General features: G+C 36.3%; 1 protein-coding gene across 12 annotated transcripts in view; it reads right to left on the minus strand.

Annotated features, from left to right (window-relative positions):
* Positions 1-16,756, minus strand: part of LOC111037297 (myosin-2 heavy chain) — a 34,914-nt gene extending 18,158 nt beyond the window's left edge. For 8 of the 12 annotated variants that reach the window (XM_022319799.1, XM_022319792.1, XM_022319798.1 and 5 more), the window contains exon 1: positions 15,280-16,755. In XM_022319799.1, the coding sequence (XP_022175491.1) occupies positions 15,280-16,212 (933 nt within the window). In that variant the 5' untranslated portion in view covers positions 16,213-16,755. Of the gene's footprint in view, positions 1-15,279 lie in introns of all 12 variants that reach the window. The other 4 variants (XM_022319803.1, XM_022319802.1, XM_022319794.1 and 1 more) reach the window with 3 other exon arrangements.
* Between the last annotated feature and the right edge of the window lie 5,979 nt (positions 16,757-22,735).

Below are 22,735 nucleotides of genomic sequence, written 5' to 3' on the forward strand. Positions count from 1 at the left end.
CGAACTGCAATCCGGATTTTAGACCACGTTTGCGGTACTTTGCGTTTATAAGACTTTTACTGCCCGTGCTCGGCGATCCATTATTATAATATCATAATAGTGTGTCACACCATTTACCGGCCACAATATCGTTTCCAACGCAATTTGGTTCAAAACTACGGCGAGTATAATAATATATTGTTAGGTGCAATTTTTTTTCGTCGGGACGTTTTGTCCGGATACAACATGCACCTATTGCATAAACGACGTTTTATTTATATAGTATTGTAATAATATTGCGCATAGGAAAAATTATAATTTATAATATCGTAACATGATAATATCACGCTTGACGGGGGGGGGGGGGGGGGTCGATATTATCGCGAGTGGGGCGGAGGAAAAGCGATGCGCTCCGTGTGTGTGAGAACTAATTCTGCTCGGACGCACTTTATACTAATTTGTTACATAGCTGTTACACGGTAGCGTGCAGCAATCCACCGAAGTCTCATAATTGTTTTATTTTTAATTTCGCATTGTTCGCGCGTTTGACCGGAGAAAAGTTCAAGGAGACAATATTGTTATGATATTTACTTGAGTCTTCGCGGTATCGTGAAATAATCACTATACAGGAAACACTTAAACAGCATACGTGCGCACGTCATTCGATCGAAGCGAATACGACGTATAATATATTATTATATTATGGACTTGTGTACCACACGCCCGACGATAATAGTATTACGATATTATAATGTCACCGTCGTGTAGTAAAAACTCGGGCACCCATCGCAAGAAAACAAACAATATTAAAAAACCGCGACTAGTAGACGTGGCCATATACTCGCAATGATATGGTATATAATATTATGATATTAATAATAACACAACAAAATGTTATGACGTTATTTCGTCATCGTTCGGTTTGTGAGTGTATATTAAACGGTGCGACAACAACGCGACATTCCCGACTCCTCGTCTAGCCGGCGTATAAAATAATATTATTAAACTTAATAATATAATAAAAAGGGCTACGATTTATGCATGCATATTGGTACGTTTTTTTTGCCGTGTCTTTTACAAAATATTTAATAAATTGTGTCCAGCCAATTAGTTCGATTTTGTTCACAGTGATTAAACATGATTTATTTTTATCTTACGCATTTTAAAGGTCTTGCAAACTCAATCAATTTTTCATCAAAACGACCTTAGCAACTGACAAAAATTAGAGTACTTTTAATGATTCGATTTGAAAAAATTTAAAGATTTTTTTTTTTAAATTTTACTTTGACTTTTTTAATTTTATAAGCCAACCTTAAAAATAATAAGAATTTTATTTAAAATAAGACTAACAAAAACAATTTAGTTTACATAAAAAGTACCTAACCGAATTTTAAAATATTATAAGAATATTCTCTTTCATTTAATGATATACCCGGTAGGTTAATTTTATATATTTTTATCAGATTTCGACAAAAGTAAAAGGATGATATTATAATATTTTATATCGCACATAAATCCCATAGCCCTCTAATATGAGTAACAACGTAGTATTATAATATACTAGAGTAGTATAGTCTATAATATACGCTTCTTGTCCGCAGTTAAAATAATTGCTTGATTATTAATGGGCCCATCCTCGATATTCGGCCGCGCCTATTAATTATTCCTCTTTATGTCGACCACGATACGTTCCTTATATTTTCAGCTTGAAGGCGTGTGTCCGACGAATTATTATTATTTGCGGGTCGAGTGAGGTGGAGGGGTGGCTGTTGACGTTTGTGCGGGTGTGAGTGAGGGCGGCGGCGGTGAAGCGAGAAATAACGTCGAATGAAAATTAACTTTTATATTGTGTTAACAAACACACGTAGAAAATAGTTGAACGCGTAAAGTGCAATTTGACATTTTGACATGTGTTTATTCATTCGTATGCGCGTATAATACTGAACAGCACCCCCTCCCCACTGCCCAACCCACACCGGAAACGCCTGAGCTCGGGACGTTTTATTCGCTCAAACGTCTTCCCAAATGCGGACGGACGGTGTTTTCTCGACGGTTTTATTATTTCGTTCTTATTTTTTCAAACGCTGTGCGCCACGTGTGAGCACTATATAATATATTTGCGAGTCGTATGGAACCGGGTCAAAAGAAAAACGATAAAAAAAAATCTATACCACTCGGAGGAGAGAAAAATGTAAACGACATACACAGACTGAGCGCACGTGCGTATATATATATATAACATTACGATGCGCATACGATTATTCCCGTACGTCCTACATATTGGCTCTCCGCCGACGACGTTGCAGCGATAATGACGGACGAAATTGTGTCTCCACTCTACACCTCTTCCCCAAGTCGTCGAAAGTTTTGGGTGTAGTTTTCCCACCACACCCAAGTCCGCATCCTCTTAAGTTTTCTACAATGGACTTCCCGAAAAACCATCGAATTCGTAGAATTACGTGTCTTGTCCGTAGAGTCCAACAATAGACGGTGGCCAAGTCATTTTGTCAAGAACTGCGTTTTATAATAATTATTCTTAATCGGTTATTGTATACCGTTCCGTTGTTTAGAAAACAGAGTTAGCCTTCCACACACACACACTCTCACTGTGAATATATCGAATTAGAAGTTAAAACGTCAAAAATAGGGGTCGAAATGGCCGTACCTTCGTCCTGTTTTTGTTTGAATACCAGTCCCCGTTAATTGCCTATTAATTTGCGACTGGTTAATTTATGGCAGCTTCCGCTGCCGCCAACCAACCGTTGTTCCCAGTGTGCGACCTCGGGGATTTTCAAAGCGACTCTTGTAATGTATATGCGTGCGACGTTTCGCCCCCGCCACGTTGAATAATGATATTAAATAATGATACCACTCGACGGAGACGAGGTGAAAAACCAGGGTATCTGTAGTAGTCTGCATATTATAACAGTATGATATATTTTATTCATGGTTTGTAGCGATTACAAGTGTACCACTATACAATATAAGTAGGTAGATGATACAAATATGGATGGGTCCTGCCTGCCTGTATCTTATATATACACCACGGAACGATGTCTGAAAGAACACCGGATACCACAGTGGTTATTATGTGGTTATTATATGGCCGAATTCACAGCAGCTACGTCATAAAATGACGCGTTGTGTCCAAAAGTTGAGTTTGACCCAACTTTGGAAATTTTCCTGTAGATACTAGATAATAGTAGTTACTATTATATGCCCACGATACCACAGAGTGGACGTGCAAACAACGGAGTTGCGAACCCGAATTTAAGTAAAACATTGTTAGTGATAAAATTGATAATATTTCTTGTTGATGTTAATTATCGAAAACCATATTTCAATAACCATTGTTACTAACTCTCTGTTTGAGTACACATTATAATATGTCGTATATATATACTCTGCTGTTTCTATATTGTTCTGAGCCATGGGTAAGGCCTATCTATTTCTTTAATATCTCTATGACAATATAATATTATATTATTATACCGAAATCGATTGCACCCGGGCCCACTTTTTTGTATTCACGGGTTCTGTTGATTACCTACGCTCTATAGTATAGCTACTATGAACGATGGATGTGTAATTAAGATCGTTTAAACTGAGCTATGTCAATCTCTATCTCCCACACATACTCTTTTTCTCTCTAAAATAATAATATATAAAACACCTAGTGGGTAAACTGAACAAAGATTTTTCTTTTCTGTTTGTAAATAGTTAAATCCGTTTTATTTGTTTTGACACGAACAACCCAAATTTTAATTCAAAAAGTTTTCTGTTTATATTCTACTCTTTGAATAGTATATTTAATATTATAACATGTAATATACAAGAGGAAAAATCTGAGGAAGTATTATGCGTATCACGTATGGAGTATACTGTATACTTGATAATATTATAACGTTAGACCACTTCACGTAATATATTATTATATTATTGTTTCATGTATACACATGGCTTTACATGTCACGTGTGATTATGTTATCATGTGTCAGTTTCTCCTAATTATGTATCCCAACTCTACATTTTCACTAACGAACGAAAAATATCATCATTTTTCGTAGTTCTTTAATTTTTCCTATATTTTATTATTTATTTTATATATCATGAAAGCAAAATCACAAACCTACCAAATTTAAGGTTAGCAGAACTAATGTTTTAGTATTTGCTTTACTATCAGTTAATTGACCTTTTATCAAACTTAAAAGAAAGAATATTATCTGTTTTTTTACGATATTTCAAATTTTAAGCAAATTATGACTACATACTTGTATAACCTGTTGAAAATTATTATAATTTGTAGTTTTTATTTATGAATTGTGGGTAGGTACTACTGTACTAGTGAAGTGATAATTACTTTGTTGCAGTTGGAGGGTGTATGTAAATACTGTAATCTCAAATCTAAATAAAAATACACATTTATTACGAATGGTATAGGTTGCAATATTACACTGATAAGAAAAAATACTTCAAGAATACTTCGTTAGTCATAATAAAATTATTATTTATATTCTATTCGGTCAATGATTATATAAAAATAAAAGAGAGTCCATTTAAAATCTGAAGCACCCGATAACTAATTTTATAGGCAGCTGCCAATCTTACATTCATACCTATCCTGGCCGTCTTATAAGTAAGTACTGACGTAATGTATTGTAATGCATATATTATTAATATTGTACTGTGGTTACTGCAATGATGTGACATTGTGACCAAACATTCACATTGTGATTTAATTAAGACCGTCCTCTCCTCGAACGCAGTATAATAGACGATCCGCGTTTCCCGCAGACGTAGATGATAATATCCATAATATTTTATATCGTCATATTTTAATTGTTGTTATAACTTCAATTCTATTCTGAACGAATAGATTTCAATAATGTGTAATTATTATACGTCATGCGTGACGTGTTCACAGTCATTAATAATACAGGTATACCTTACATAGTTGTTAGATACGTAGTATTATGCACTTGGTTTGATACAAGTGCAACCGAATTTAAATTAGGTGCGTGTCGCAAAACCATTTATGGTAAAAAAGTAAAACACCGATTGGAAATGTTATGCCGCGCTCAACGGTCCCCGTGATTATACATTATACAATATTTTTATTTCAGACGATAGGTAGGTAAAATATTGCAATACATATTATACCATATCTTAGACAAAACAAATGCTGTGCGTAACAATATCGTGAATCGTAATTACAATAATGATAATAACGGAATGCTTTGTCTTTCAAATAGTACAATATTGGTATCATTACTATCATTCTTTCTATAGTGATTATAGGTATAGGAGTTGGCTATATAGTGGTTTTAATTTTTCATCAAAATCATACAACAATATTTAGGTAGTATCCAGTATTAAACGAGGTGTACATTTATGTATCAGTATTTAATTCATACGAGCTAAATATCGTCAGTATAGGATATGAAAGCTGTTTACATAACTTACAAGAAGTACACGTTTTCTTTTAGCAGAGCGTCAAAATGGATCAGAGCCCCCATTTTGAACTTCGTAGGAATATTATTATAATTATAGCTGGTAGCTATCACTTAATGTTTCTTTTTGCTAGTCAGTAAATTTGATGCTTTGCCCCATACTTTTGAACTTTCGAAATAGCATTTCGATAAACTAAAGCAGCTACAATTATATTTCGTGACAGGTGATTTTATGATATTAATAGGTACGTATTAGGCCGTTAATGTTACTCTGACAAAAAGCTGTAGCCCCTCCCCCTCACACGGAAATTTTAGGAAAATAAAAATTATTTTTGTGGTCTATGGAAGTTACGGCAAATACTTGAATAGCTGTAAGTACAGGCAACCGAAACCCAAAATAAAACCTCGGCATCAGTGTGTTTAACTAATGGGAGACCCTAGTTAAACCAACTCTGTGTTAACGTATTATCATCACCTCTCCACCACACAGAGAAAAATCCTGGCCATGCCACTGCTCATTACATTTTATACGTCGGTGGTTTACGCAAATTAATTACAATGTTCCAGCGGGCGCTTATAATGCACATTATACCGAAAGTATACCTACGCCTTCGTTTGTACGTCTTGTTGCTATTGAGTCGATCAAAGGATGTGGGTCGTACATCTGTTTTTTGTTTCGTGACTGTTATAGATAGAATAATATATGGACGTATTTACTTTAATGTCCCAACCATATACCTGTACTTAAGCGCCAGACGCTGATTTCGATGCAGTCCATAATCTATAGCCGACGACAAAAAGCATAAAATGTCGTCAACTCGTATATTATATAATATTATAATGTATGATACGTATAAGTATACGACACATTTCAGCACGCGTTAAAACGACCATTGTGTGAAGAGAATAAAAATATATTTTAATGCGTTCCGAGAGCTTTGTCGATGACGACGCGTCTGTCTGTTGTGAATCGTTTGCCGAGCATAATACACACTATACATAGTATATATACATATACAATACACATTTACATATTATATACATATGTGCAATATGTACATAGTACATACAACGCGTATACGTGTGTCTATATATAACTATTATACAAAACAATGCGATACGATATAAATGCCACGATTGGACCGAACCCAAACAAGCAGACTTTAATACACAAATAAATAAATACTTGGTATACATATAATACGTCTTGTACTTGTACATTTATTTACATTCAAACAAAATATATGATATATTGTAATATATCATATTTTCAGTTTGACCCAAATTTGGCAGTCGAACATCTGAATCCCAACAATATGATCTTTGTATTCGAATTTACCGAAAAAAAAAACGTATTAATGTAAAACCACGGTGATTCATGAATCCGTATATTCGTTGGTAACCTCGAGTTGATAGAAGAGTTTCTGAAGACGACTAGAAGAATCAATTCGGTCCACAAACGGCCTAAGAGATAATATTATTTTTTATTAATACTTTTATACTCCAAAAATATAATTATTTTATTTGTAATATGTATCATAAGTTTTTTCATCGTTTTAACCAGCGTATATATTATTATAACGATAAATCTCGAGCAGACATTTCGCGCATTTTTTTTTATTATAGAATTTGGAATTTAATATGAGTCGGTAAAATTAATATATTATAATATTACGACATTACGTAGCTATATGTAAGTAATGTACCTACCGCAAGGAGCACGTTTAATGTTGTGTTCTACGCTAAATAAGTGTTGGTACAAAAATGTTAAAATTATTTTCGGCATTTAATATTTTAATGATATGTGTGACCATCAAGTGACATGCATTTATTGGACATTCGTTCTCTTTTCATACATATTTTTATACAAAAAATGTCAGTGGCATAATTATGACGCAAGTGATATGATCGATTCCCCAGAGCATTTTTTCAAGTGATTATATGTATAATATATAATAATGTGCTGGTAAATCAATTACATAGAAATAATAAATAGTTCAACTGTCAATTTTAAGTTCGGTAAGATGAAAACTTAAAATAATCCATTTCATAATACTTTATTATGTTGATATCATAATAGTATAATTTTAAAAATTCAAAAGATGTTACTTGATTTTTTTCCTGTAATAATTACGCGTGTATTATAGTCATCATTCTATATGGAAATAAAAAATATGTGCTCATTGTTCTAAAATGTTCTCTAAAAAAATGGTATTAATTAGTTTTTAATGAACAAGTGGTACCCTTCCTACAAATTAAAATAATAAATATTCAGAGATTTTTTTCTGATGGGAGGGGGACGACGTGGATGCTTTAGGATTTTACGCTGAAAAGTTAAAAGTATAATATGTATTATAATACCTCTCCGGAAAAAATCCTAATTATTATTACGCCACTGCGAAATTTAAAATCCACAATTGTGTGGCAACGCGGGTAGCTAAATAAATCTACCTTTCTTAATAGACTTTTAAATTTATCTTTAAGACATTTATTACTTTTTTTTTATTTGCCTTAGACTTTTGGGAGCCGTTTGTATATAGTTAGCATTGTATCGTGCCGCAAAAGACGGCGGTGGTCCACTGCAGTGGAGCGACCTTTTTTTTGGCCACGGCACACAAACACACACACACACACACACACACACACACACACACACACACACACACACACACACACACACACTTACAGTCACACACGCACGCACACGCAAACGTATTTTATATACAATAATACTATCTTCCCGCACATATAATATAATCGATAGGCCAACGTCGCCGCCGCCTTAGGCGTGTGGCTTTTAAAGGCAAAACCGCACCAACCCTGTTGTTTGATGCCCTGCCTAGCCCTCTTTTCGCGGCGTACGGTTCGCAGTTGTGCGCACGAACTCAAAACAACCCTTATACTGTAATACATATTGTGTATATGTGTGTGTGTGGAGTGAATTACTATTTTTAACTTCTAGGGAGTAGAACATAAAATATATAAGAAGTAATAAATCGTACCTATTATTAAAAAATAAATCAACTACTGCTTTAAGCTTTATACTTATAACCATTCGTATATTTTTAAAAATCATTTATATGAGTAATCATAATACACTCGAATCATATTTTATGCCCGATCGAGCCATAAAATATTAAAATGAGTGACGGAATATTGAAGAATTTCATGTTCTTTTTTTTTAAATCTATGCATAATAAATTATTATTATAAAAAAAAATATGAGCACCTTTATTGAACTATATATTATATTACATATAGGTATACCTTCTTTATCATATAACTAGCTAGAACATTCGCAATTTCAATCGTAGCTATATAATACGAGCAGTATACCTTTATAATATTTTTCGCGTTTCAAAGGGTTGATTATATATATGTGTATTTTACGGTTTAAATAAATGGGATAAACTAGGTCAAATGGGGTAGGCAGTGTCAATAACTTTGGACGGCTTATAAATGAGGGGTCCCTGAAAACGACTACTCGGTAGTTGGCGTACACGGTATTCCACCTAATATATATCCAATATACATATGTATAAAATATACATATACAAACATTATTTACATTTCTAAATTTCTGTATAGGGTTTGGAGTATTATACATTATACACATATAATATTATTTAATAAACTATAGTATCATTTATCCAATTAAATTGTAACTATATAAACTCAAAGAATAATATTTATTGAAATACGACGGCTAACCTAACCATGACGATAGCTGAAGTGTCATCTTTAAGAAGTTGTGTTTTAAGCAATTCTTTCGTTCCTTTCGGTCACTGCTCGTTTCTACGTGTAGTAAATAATCATTAGTGTACGTATCCTCCCCAACAAATCGTCTGCATCTTACATAATATTTAATTTGGTAAATGTAATTAAGTTATTAGATCAAAATATTCAAAATAAATGTATCGATGTGAAATAACTATGCACCCGACAAACATTTAAGTATTTACAAAGGTCTTATTTAAAAAAATATAAAGATGCATAGACAAGATTACTTTGTCACAGTAATTTTAGCGAATTCTTGACCGAAATAAACATTTTAAACTTTATCAATTTTTCAATATTCTATATTGAATATATTAAAAACTACTTGTTGAAAATATTGAATATAATATTATACTCAAATCAATGCAAAATTAACTTCCTTATCAAATCAAAAATCTTTAAATTTTTCAAATCGAATCACTTTTCAGAAGTACCTACCATAATTTGTTCAGTCGCTAATGTCTTTTCGATGAAACACCATGAAATCCCATGATAATGATACAAAATATGATCCCAAAAATTATAGGCTCACCAAAAGTCGATCGAGGGTCGGAATTCGTAACAACAAAAGTTTGTAACGAAAGTTCAAAAGCATTTATAGTTCAGAAAAAATAATTTTTTTGATTTAAGCTTGAAAAATACCTTAAAATTTTTTTTTACTTTCCAAAGGTCAAAACTATCACTTTCATACACAACTATATTATATATCACCCATCTATTTTACCTCGATAACAAACGAAATAATTTTGACGATGAAAAATACAAATTTCATCTATTCCTGGTGATAATATGGTGGGAAACATAACTAATAAAATACAGTTGAAAAAATATTTGAAATGTTTGTGAAAATTATGTAAACAAGTACATTTAGCAGGGAAAAGCAAAATTAAGTTTCATCAATAATTACTATCAAAATAATACGAAACTAATTGATATTATATATTATATTCCTCATTAAAAGAGCATTTGCTACAAAATCCGAGACTCAGTGTGAAATCAGATAGTAACACCTAGGTAACCTAACTTATTGCAGGATAAGAAATAATAGTAATAAGATAATAGAGCGTTAACGTGATTTTTCCTACATCGATTTCGTCAGTAATTCTCTAAAACCACCTGAACCGGATAATCGGAAACGGGTGTACGAACTGTCCACGGGTATAACATAGCTGTTGCACATGTGATAACGTGATATCGTCTCGACGGATATCCTGCAACAACACGTGTGGAAGATCGGACGAAATCCCGTTTCCGTTTCGACACAATATTCATCTCGATCGCCAGTGAGTACTGAGTATCATCTCGCACCTATATCGGATGAGTAGGGGGAGGGGGAAACTTACAATGGAACCGCGTGTGCGGTAAAACGCAATTTCCGGTTCCAGCGTAGACGTGTGCGCGTTGTTCCGTCTAAAAATGCAGGTCTATAATAATTACACGCCCTCAGCGGGCGCCGTATAGTCTATAACGATTTCGTCTGACAACGTGCCCCTAGAAATATAAACCCATTTTTCTACTCGTTTCTGAACCACGAGTGTAGACCGGAAGTTCTGGAAATAGAAACAGACAAGACGACGAAAACGAAACGACGATATTATACGACTTTATAATATATGATGCGTTTATATATTGTACATTATTATGTATTCATATTATAACAATATGAATGTAATCGTATGTGCTCCAATATTGCGTAACAATAATAATTTAATATGCGTCGCACACAGAACGCGTCCAAAACAGTCTTTTGTCGTTACGGTTCGGTGCCGTCCCAGTTATCGAACGTTTATTATTATTATCTAGTTTTTTTTTATCTCTCTGCTGTGTATTTATTACGATTTTTTTTTTATACTGACTTGTCGTGTGATCGAAAGGTGTAGCACACCTAACTGCGCCAGTGTATACGCTTGGGTCGTTTACTACACTAACGGAATCAGCCTCGACCCAGGCGGTGAGGACTTTTGCAACGGCGCGCGGAAAGAGCCCCGCGGCGCATTATATCACCGCGGTACAACATTGTATTGTAATAATTTTTTTTTTAATCAATACTTTGGCCCGTTGGGTGGCTTGTGATGAAATTGTGAGTCGACATCGTCGACAGTCAATATCTTCGTTTGAAATCATAATATAGATTATAAAGTCCTCTGTTGAGTAGATCCTATCATTAAGATACCCCTGGATTGTACAACGAGGGTACGAGCAGCTAGGATTTACCCCGGTCTATACGAAACGTTGCATTCTAAATGTAGGTTCTCCGGTTTTAAACATTTTTATTTAAAAACTTAAAATATTTTTAAATCAACATATTATATTACAATAAGAAAATAATAAAAAGAATAAATTCACTTGTGTATCTATATCTTATAAATAAGAACTAAATTTCGTCAGTATAGGATATGAAAGTTTTTTTTGAAGAAAACATAACTTACACATTTTCTTTCCAAACAACACCAAATTAAAATTAATCGTATCGCCCAACATTATTTTATTGTTAGATTTTTAACCTAGAGTATATCGAAAATGTCAGTGTATTAAATAATATCAGCTCTTCCTTATTACTTTACTATTACATGGATAATTACGATGTATTTAGAATCATCACTTTTATGATTTTAATATTAACGTTTTCGTTTTTATATTTTAATTTATCTTGATGGGTGGGTCACGGGGTTATTCTAGACTCTAGTATACAACTTCGGACAAGTTCCTGTTCTCATTGACTTACCCTATATGGTTGCTACCCCTCGGTTTAACATATTATAGCTGATATATATATATGGTTTGGTCACTTAAAACGCACTGCACGTGTAATTCAACAGTATTATTATATACATTTATAAAAAAAAAAACTTCTCATTAATATGTGATATTATTTCAATAAATTGGTTTCTCGTTAAGGTATATGATTGTCTCAAAGTACACTGTGTTCAGCCTTAGTTGTAAGTGTCTAACTTTATGCTCTTGGATATGAGCAACGAATAATTTTTAATTACCTGTTTTAAATCGTCAGTGCATATAGATAGGTATACTTAATAAATAGACAGACAACTCGCCAGATTGATTATCGATCGCAGGCCCTATCGTCCCTATCCCATCGACGGTATAATATTATGCACTATTTTGTGCCCACTAAAATGTGGTGGGTGACCCGATGTCGTACAATAATACATGATTAATATTTAATACGATTTCAGTATTATAATTTATAACAAAGTGTCTATATAGCCCAAAATGTCAACATCGTTTCTGCTTAGACTTTTCATGTATACCTACTGACTTGAGTAATGTTCAAAACTTAAGAACATAGTGGTGGAGAAACCATGAGAACTTTTCCGAGAACATGCCCCACCGTATTTGAATGCCTGTGGATTTCGTAGAGTTTACCTATTCCGAAAACTAAAGAAATCCGAATATCATACACGCGCTAGTCGTTCGTTTGTAATAGGTACGATGATAATAATAACATGTGTGCCGATGCATGTATTGTAACGAGCAACCATAATAATAATAATAATAATAATAATAATAATAATATATACATCGTATCGCTCAGGATTTCATTCAAAACTATGAGGGGCGTGATCTCATTGTCATATCGTACAAAATAATAACATCGACGTCGAGGGATACGCACGCGAACAATCAGCCCCCAACTCGGTCTGCAGCTGTATTGCACCTGCTCATATTATAGATCGTCATATTTTTTCACGATACATATATTGTACTATATGTGATGTTGTATTATTATTACATCTCTCCGATCGCGCGCCCGTTGCATTATTCAGCCGAGTACCACCGGATTTTAGCAATGTACCTACTACGTTATTCAGGAGGAATTCCAAAAGCTATCGAATTCCATTTCACCTGCTTTCTTCGGGTCGTAGGTGTGGTACCTTAACTGCCTACTTTTTATCCGTCGAGCTATAATGCAATGGTGGAATAGTAATAAGAATATGCACCATCGCCGCCGCCGTAAGCATTTTTTTATTTTTTCTGTCTTGTCGATCCGTATCAATAGATCAGTGGTTGATTTGGGAAAAAGATAGAAAAGGGATGCTAAAAAGGAATATACGTACATGAATATTTAAATGTCTCATACTAATTTCAAGATATAATTATAGAAGTGGTAGGTAAGCATAAATATTTTTTTAAAAGAAGACTGCCAAGAATATTATTCTGTGGATTCATTATGACGTTAATATTTAGATTTCATTTGTAGTAATATTATATTAATGTAAGTTGTGATGTAATTGTAAAATATGTTTCGTGTCGATTCCATTCGTCTGCGAATAGCTCACAATTACCTGTATTCGCGATGTCACTGATGTTCGTTAATACGATACGAAAATAATAATAACGAAACGTTTACAACGTACCTACGATTTAATAAGTATTACATAATAATGTACGCGAATTGATCGTATCATAAACCTATTTTATATGTTTTTCGGCACCGACGGCCCACACGCAGTTATATAACGCTACACACAATTATGTTGTGGGAGGTATAACGTACCAGACGAGATTTTTTACGCGTTTGCGCAGACCAGATTGAAAATTGGATCGAAGACGACGTCGCATAAATTTGTTGGGGAGCACATCGTGCTTGTACATATTAATGTTATCTTGCAGCTGTTGAAGAGCGCAGGTTTAACCGGTTTACGTCGGCGGTTGTCGAGTTGACAAGTCCCGGGTCGCTTGTTGCGGTCATGATGTCCATGTCAACAAGGGTCAAAGTACGCATTTGCTATGAGGAAAAACGATTTTTTTTGTTCATGTTTGGTACAGAAGTTTAATACAATAGGTATAATAAGACGTAGGGCACCCGTGTGTAAAATATGTGTCGAACAATTTATTATATACGGTCGACTATTGAATAAAGTGGTATTAAATAAAAAAAAAAATTCGAAAACTTTGTTATTATAATATGCAATAAATAGTGCTAAATAATTTGGAACATTTTCCCGGAGAGCGCGAGAAAAAACCTGATTGACACTTTGTTATCTTATAGTTGTTAAACAAATCCGAAATAATAATGTAATATGTTTAACGTGAGCAAACATGTTTCCCGGCAAACTAAATATTAATAGTGTACGCGGCAAAGATACGAACAACCCCTCCTATGTAACCTTTACACGCATTACCGACTGACACGCCTGTCACTTATATAGGTATATATGTACCATAATGATAGAGAAAACGCAATATCGAGTTGGAAAAGTTTCGGCTAGGTATGTCGTATTGTGTGATGTGCGAAATAATAAATTATACTCGGATGAAAAATGTCGGTAACTGTGACTATAAAGTGCGCGTCTAACATTCACGCGTGGGTGATGATATTATCGTGTGGCAGAGGATTTCTGTCGCATATTATTATTGCACGTACACTATAATCTTGTACTTTTAAAACGACGAGACCTGAAAGATGATGGGTTTTGTTTCGCGACCCTCGTGATGGGGGTGTGCCTGGCGCAGGAAGAGTTATGGGGGCGTGTGTGTTCGAATGGCCCAGTAATCCCACTAACGTTTCGTCAAAATTTCGTTGTGGCGATGAGAGGGGGGTGGGTGAGCGCGCGCGACCCACACTCGTCATCTCCCCCCCTCTCCCGCAACTTCAAGTCGAGGACACGCGGGAAGTGCCCAGGTGATTTTTTTCGGTTGATGTTTTTTTCTCTTCATCGATCAATCCACTTCATTGTTTACCATCTTTTTTTTTTTCATTTATTATTTCGTTCAATTCTCGTCCGGCACAATACAGAAGAAAAATATAGGCCCAACCCCGCAGCGGCTGTAATCCGATTATACCGATGCCGCTGTCCTCAAATAATAATTATAAAATACCATAAACAGTGTCTACAAATCGATCTAGCATAGCTCCACGTGCCGAGGCCACATCCGTTCCACAGGGGCGTTGTGTCAAGACACCAAAATGGCGTCTAGAGTTTACTTGGAACTCTCGACCACCCAAATATATATAAGAAGAGTATCAAGTGCATAATATAATAATTATATCATATTTTAATGTCAGTATCGGATATTGGAAAAATATTAATAGGTATAATATGGTTCTCACCTGGTTCTCTGAGTGAAGCAACTTCAACTGATCGTTGATGAGCGAGTACTTGGCAGACTCCTCTTTGCGGAGGGCACGTTCCTTTTTTAGCTCGGGGCTCCAGAACGTTTTGATGCTGTGCATGCTGGACCCGAGTTTCTGGTTGGTCAGCTCGAGTTCTTTTTTGAGATTGGAAAGTTCGCGGTGCAGGTCGGTGTTCTGGTGCTGGAGTTCGCCCAGGAAGTGTCCCGTGTCACGGGCGTTGGACATGAAGTGGCCACCACCGACGCCACCACTACCGATACCACCACCGGGCGACTGTCTCGCTCTAGACGACACGGCGCCGTACGGATCGTCGTCCAGGGACGAGAAACCACCGCCATAACCACGGTCCCTGTCAAAAGACCTGTAGTCGCGGTCGTGACCATACTGACCGCCGGAGTCGGAGAGTATACCACCACCGCCAGTATTGCGGTCCAGTGACTGGTACCTGGACGGCGGCATGACACCCATCCGGTCGACGGGACGGCTCGCGCTCCGGGACCGATGGGACGCACCTCCAGCCGGACCCATAGCTCGTCCTCGATCGTCCAGCAGCACGGGACTGTTTAGGTCATCGTCTCGGTAGTATGAAGACGAAACGCCTCCACCGCCACCACCGATTCCCAGACCTCCCCCTCCGATGCCTGTCTGGTATGCGCTGCCACCACCACCGCCGATTCCGCCTCCACCGTGGTGGTCGGGCGACCCGGCGCCCGGTCTGACCGTTCTCCGGCCCACCGGGCTGTTCCGCTGGCCGCTCCCTCCACCTCCACCTGCGCCTGTCGGATACGTCCTGGACGGCGACCGGTCAACCGTTGGAAGTTCAGTGGCTATGCGCCGGGTGCCTCGAGGTGAACGTGTGCCTGTGGCGCCTAACGACGATCCTGGCCCGTACGGTTCCCTGGCCGACATTCCGGGTCACCGTCCACTGGTAGGCGTGTGTATCCGGGTCGGGCCTACTGCCTACCCGTCTTTCGAGTTGACTTCGGTGCCGGTGGTCGATTGCCAAACACACGCTGGAGCTCACCGTTACGCACGGCGAGCCATCATGTGTCGTGAGCGTCCTCTCGCGCGCTCACTCGTACTCGGCAAACTAACAACAGCCCAGCGAACTTTGACGTCGACGACTGTAATAATAATAATAATAATAATAGTTGTAGTAGTAGTGGTAGTAGTAGTAATATAAATACGCGTATTACACAGGGACGGTGGACGAACGGACACGCGCGTTAATCGGTACGGCGAACACTCGCGGCCCAAGGGGCGGCGCGGTAGGGGCGTCGTACGCGCACCGCGACACTATACAACATTCGGAGCGCACGCGCACCACCGCCGCCGACGACGTAACACGCACACTAAACACACGCGCGCGCACCGACACAGAACACACTCGGCACACGGGCGGCGCGGCAACGGACGACACACTGAACGCGTTCGAGGCCAGCTGCTGCTCCCTGATCAATGAAGACCCCTTCGGGCCGCCGCGCCGCCACGACCCCCCTCTAACCGCGGTGTAATACGCCGCCTGCGCGTTACCATTAACGTCATCGTCGCCGCCGCCGCCGCAGAGTGTATACAGAGTGCGCGCGCGAGGGGGAGAGGAGGACAACGCTGAATTCGGCCTCGCGCGCGCACACCCGCACAAATGCGCGCGCGCTTTTTCCTGCAGCCGCTTACGGCTACGCTAATGCCATACTCGGGGGTCCCGGACGACCCCACGGCCGCCGCCGCCGCCGCCGCCGCACGTTTTTCGTGCGATTTTTGTGTTTCGTTGATTGGACCCTATCCGGCGAGTAGGATTTTCATCCGCTGATTTCCTCGCCCGACGACACGTAATAATAATATTACAATTTTATGAAATTACGTCGTCCGCGACCGATTGTCGTCGTCTTGGCATACGAGAAATGGCAAAAATTTTCCGCTCAACCCCTCACCCACACGTGTGTGTGTGCGTTTGTTTACCCGGGTCGGTCGTCGGCGCGGCGATGAGAGTCGGAAATCAATACGCGCGGCAACGAGTGCGGCTCGTGTGTGTGCGTGTGTGGGTTGGGCTTTTATATTAAATATAAAATTATATTATCATATATATACACCTATGGAGTCGGGGGGGGGGGTGTAGTTTGGTAATAATTATTATAATGGGTATATTATAATATAAGTTCATAACATTATAAAACCGCGTATACTTACGGGTTATATACGTGTACTAGAACGCAGGAGGGAAATGTACCGAAATTCGATTTGGAAGAGAAGGGTAGGGGGTAGTTACCGCGATCACGGTATATTTATTTATTTTTTGATTAATGCGCGATCGGTCATTATCATAATATTTATGTGCGTGCACGTGTTTAAACGGGTAGTTTTTTTTTATTTATTTAAATTTCCATCTCAGCCGCCTGCAGATTAAAAGCTCGAAAAGTTTTCCGTTCGGTTTTTCAGTGTACACCTCTAATATTATTATACATCGCACGCGTAATGGGGTTATTTCGTTTTATAATCGCACGCTAATGCAATTTACACTCTCCACGGTAATCAGTGTACACGGCGTACAGTTGTTGTAGGTGTAATTATGGCTATTATATTGTATACGTGACCGTGTGCGTGCATCAGTGCCATCGTTTGTACGAGAAATGCCAATATAGATCGTATAGATATATGAGCTGTAATTATTATTGTTATGATGCACTTATGCCACCACTGCACCACCGACGCGCCATTTCACTGAGACATAACTGAAATGTGCGGCTACCGAATAATCATAATCTGCACAACATTTCTGAATCATTCCACTTCGGCTGGTAATGACCTCGACCTACACAGTCTTTAGAGCCTAAAATTACTGATTTGAATGAATAGGCGCCATCTCTCCCCCCCCCTCCCCCCAAAAAATGTATATAAAATCATGTTGATGTTATAGTCGACCCGTACGTGATCTTTCCCACGTTACGATGACTGCACCGGGTCCGGTGGTTGTTCGAGGGGTGGGGTAAGAATTTTCAAAGTTATTTTTATGCTATTCAGTATACTTTCTTTCTTACTTCTTTATAACAGTATACTGATATATTTTTATGAGGTATTTGTATAAAATGAGAAATTTTATTAAAAAAATGAAAATAATGTAATATGTCTAGCTCATAAGTCATAATATTATATTCACCACTGTGTTATGAGAACATTTTTCGACCCATCGCAATTATTATTACACTGGACTTGTGCTAACCTCAGGGAGCCATTGCAAAGAATGAACCCACTACTCGTACAAACATCTCCGTCATTTACTGCTGTTGGATCAGAGATCATGCTAATAGACAATGCAAACGATTTTGTGTGTATATACATTTTTTATCGCACCTTTGAGTCGAGACAACATTTAGAAAACTGAGCATTGTGTATCAATTTTACAATAATGTTATCACATTTTTGTCTTCAATTCTGCATATTATTATTATAGACCACGCATTTTACACTCAGTCTTCGATATTATCGTCTGTGTTTATTGCAGCGTTACGACGTCCATAAACATTTTAAGTTCTTGACATTTTCGAGTGTTGATCCACCCGATAACGACGAGTGTTCCAACCCGATTACCGTCTCCGTTATCAGCGCTCTGTTGTTGACATGGCAGTGTGGGTCCCCCTGAATAGTTTTAACCTGCTGGGCGCGGCACTAAAGTGTAGCCGGGTATTTTCTCTGTTATTATGTCTGAATCGTCCTCAAATACGGCTGACATCCGTGCCATGTCTTGCAGATCAATCAATAGGTAATTCTTCTCTTTCACGAATCACAAACCTCCAGTTCGCGCTCTGAACCGACTTCTTTCTGCACCAGATAAAAGAAGCGTCCCGTCGTTACACCAGGTTGGTCGCAATGGAATAATCTTCACCTTGGCCAGGTACCCGGGTAACAGCTGGTTATGATGATGTGTTTGAAATTTATTTACCTTAGGTATACCGTGTTTGGTTCATAAATTCGGTCTTAGCAATTTGTGACTGTATATGTGCCATAATTATTATATACGGGTACAGCACGATTTCGGAAGGAAATGAAACCACCAATGAAATTATACTTAAATATGTATCGCATTATAGTTATAATATCCGAGTACGGCGTACCTATATGATATTATAGAACTCCGAGTCATATCAATCTTGAATGACGACGGGTATAAATGATATCCATGATACCAACAGGATGGTTATTGGCTAATAATTATCAACGAACTGAAAAATAAAAATAAAAATGTCGATGGATCATCTGCATCAATACATCTCTGTCTTTAAAAGTGCGTAACGTAGCAAATATTTACGTTCAGCGTTTCACGTTTAGTGTCGTTATATTATGTTTTGCGTTTAAAAGACGAAGAAAACTAAATATGTGAACTTGATTCTGTTATAAATCCTTTAACGATAAAAACATTTTTAAATGACTGAAGAGGATTAATTTAAAACTACAAGTAACTAGTTTCAAGATGATTTTTGTTCAAGTTCATAAAAATGTAATTTCTAAATTTTATAAGACTATACATATATTTTATACCGTATAGGTACAGTCTTCCTCCAATAAATGTTGTATGTACATTAAACAGGGTGTTAGAGAAAAATCTGACAAAAATTGTGACAATTATATGAACACTAAATAATTTAAGAAATATACTCATTCTAGGAAATTTCCAAGAATTATATTTGGAAAACGGTTATTACTCAATTATATAAAAAATTTACTCTAAAAAAATATTTATATTTAAAAAAATTCTAAAAAATAATTTACTCGACTTAGGTAAATTAGCTTATCATCAAAATTCTTCTTATAATCAGGTTTAAAAATTGGCTATTTTTAATTTTTTCAAAACAATTTGAAGCAAATTTGAAAATAAAAAAATGAATACTATAAATAAAGCACAAGTGTTTATAAATTATACAAAAACAATTTAGAAATTGTATTGCATTGGTCAGTTTTTTCTGTTACACTGTGTATACCATTATATAATTCCTCTGAAAATAAACATTTATTTTGTTGTGCCACTAGTGGCACCTGCCGACAGGCAATACACGCAAAAAGTGATCTTGATAAATCTGCAGCTGTGCTGTTCGGACGGTGGAGGCTGAAATAAAAATGATGATAATTTCATGGACGCCATACACTTACTTCTATTCACTATATTATGTGCTATAGTGTTTACAAAACTAAATGTTTGACAAAATTGTGTTTTACTATAGGTATGATATTTGTTGAATTGAGTTTAATATTAAATGTTATAACACAATATCATCATTATATTATTGTGATGATTTATAAAATAACGAGGAATATATATTATATAACGTATAGAGATAATTCGATTTAGATTGCATGCACGTAACATAATAATATGCATGTTAATTTCGATTAAAATTGAATTTGAAAATAAATATACATAAATTTAAGTTCCCCTTTAATTTGATTACAATTTAATATAGTTGTAATAACGCGTTTATGCAGTTTAGATTTCTCGCACATAATCTAAAAGCTTAGATGGGTTTGTTTGTGTTACATAACACCTCTCGTACCCTATATATACTTTTAGGTTCTTCAATCTATGCTCTATAGTACTACAAGCTACTGGATACAGTGGTTATCTCCAAATACCTGGTATACATACAAGTGTAATTATTATATTAACGTACTTGTTTACCGGGTTTCTGAAGACAGTGTCCGACCATTATATAAACGGATACCATAATGCTATTACAACTATTAACTGCAGCTTGTGACATGTCACGTGTACATAAACTGTATATTATTAAACAATTGATGTACTATATATTATTATTGACAGTTTATTGTATGAACTTTAAAAAAAATAAAACCGATCATTTTAAGAGGACATGATTATTTCCCCGATCCACGTTCTCCCCGCTGAGCCTCACTCGCACAATACTTATAATGTTACAAATTAATTTTTATATAAAATATACATGGTTTACTTATCATGTGATCGCCAATAACATAGACTATAAATCACGTGTACTATTGCAATATGTAAGCAGCCAAGGGTGCCCCAGAAAAATAAACCGGGGGAGGAGGGCAAAGTAATTAATCTTCAACACAGTATATAATATTTTGTTGTTGTTGCAATTGATAAAACAATTAAATTAACACTGACTAAAATAGCGGAGGGGCCGTAGCCCTACCGGCACTCTTCTGTGGACTTTAATATTAGCAGAATTCTAGTTATAACAATATAAATCAAATATTTTCACATCACGATTCACGTTTAAAATTTAAATTAAGTTAACAATATCTATAATATTAAGGCCCCTTCAAACGTGTCATTTTTGAGGAGTTGTGTTTTGGCAGTTAACTAATAACATAGTATAGATTTCCAAGTCCTCAGACAAATTAAAATATGTAGATTTAAGGTAAGTGAACCTGATGATTTTAATAGTGTATTATGGGAACTTTTGGCTGGAGTACTTGTATGATCTTGAATTTTTTTTAATTTAGAGGTCTTTGTAATCATTTTTATTTTGTTTAAACCATATGATATTTGTTATTATTTTTATCACTTAATTTTAAACTCTTACATTTTTTTAAGGGCGTAGATGATGAATACGTAAGTAAAGTACCTAATTTTTATTTTTCGGATTAAAATATTTACCAGACCATCATGATAGATTTATCTTTGATGGGTAACTGTCACATACACGATTTTCTTCGTATAAAATGGTTCAATTATATTGCATTTAAATCGTCGAGTAATTGATTTTCTATTTCTTATTATTATGTAAAATGAGCGTGAATCGTTTAACAGTGGATAGTGGGTATGGAAGCCAAATATTGATCTACTAAAATTACGTAGGTTTATATACAAAAATAAATTGAGATAAGACCATAATAGTGGTCGAGACCACAAAAGAATTTAATAAAAAAAAATCCTCTCTCTGTTATTTTTCTTGCTTTTGTAACATGAAAGTGTTTCACAAACACTTGGCACATGAACGATATACAAAACTTGACTATCAACCGAACCCTTCATCTTGTGCTTTTTCCTGTAATTCTGGGTAAATATTGAATATTCGCCGCCTACGAAAACCAAGCAAACCAATACATTCCTCAACCCACTCAGAATCTAAAACAACTTCCGATATTACGTGTTTATTTTATTGTTATTCATATACGTAATATTAAAAAAAGCATAGCGCCTACCTAATGTGAAATATGCAAATGTACCTATAGTTTTTACTGTTTTGCCTTCATTGTGTTAATTAACTCTTTATTTGCCCGGGAAAAAGTCGACATTTGGAGTTTATACGTTTTGAGAGTAATATTAATTATGTAAAATGTGGATATATGCATGTTTGCCGCTTATCTCAAAGCTTCGATTTATCATCAATCACTCGTTCTTGTATTGCAAACTAGTTAAAATGTATAATAATTTATACATTTCAGTTTGCTC

Source organism: Myzus persicae, unplaced genomic scaffold (genome assembly GCF_001856785.1).
Source record: "Myzus persicae strain clone G006 unplaced genomic scaffold, MPER_G0061.0, whole genome shotgun sequence".
NCBI lineage: Eukaryota > Metazoa > Arthropoda > Insecta > Hemiptera > Aphididae > Myzus > Myzus persicae.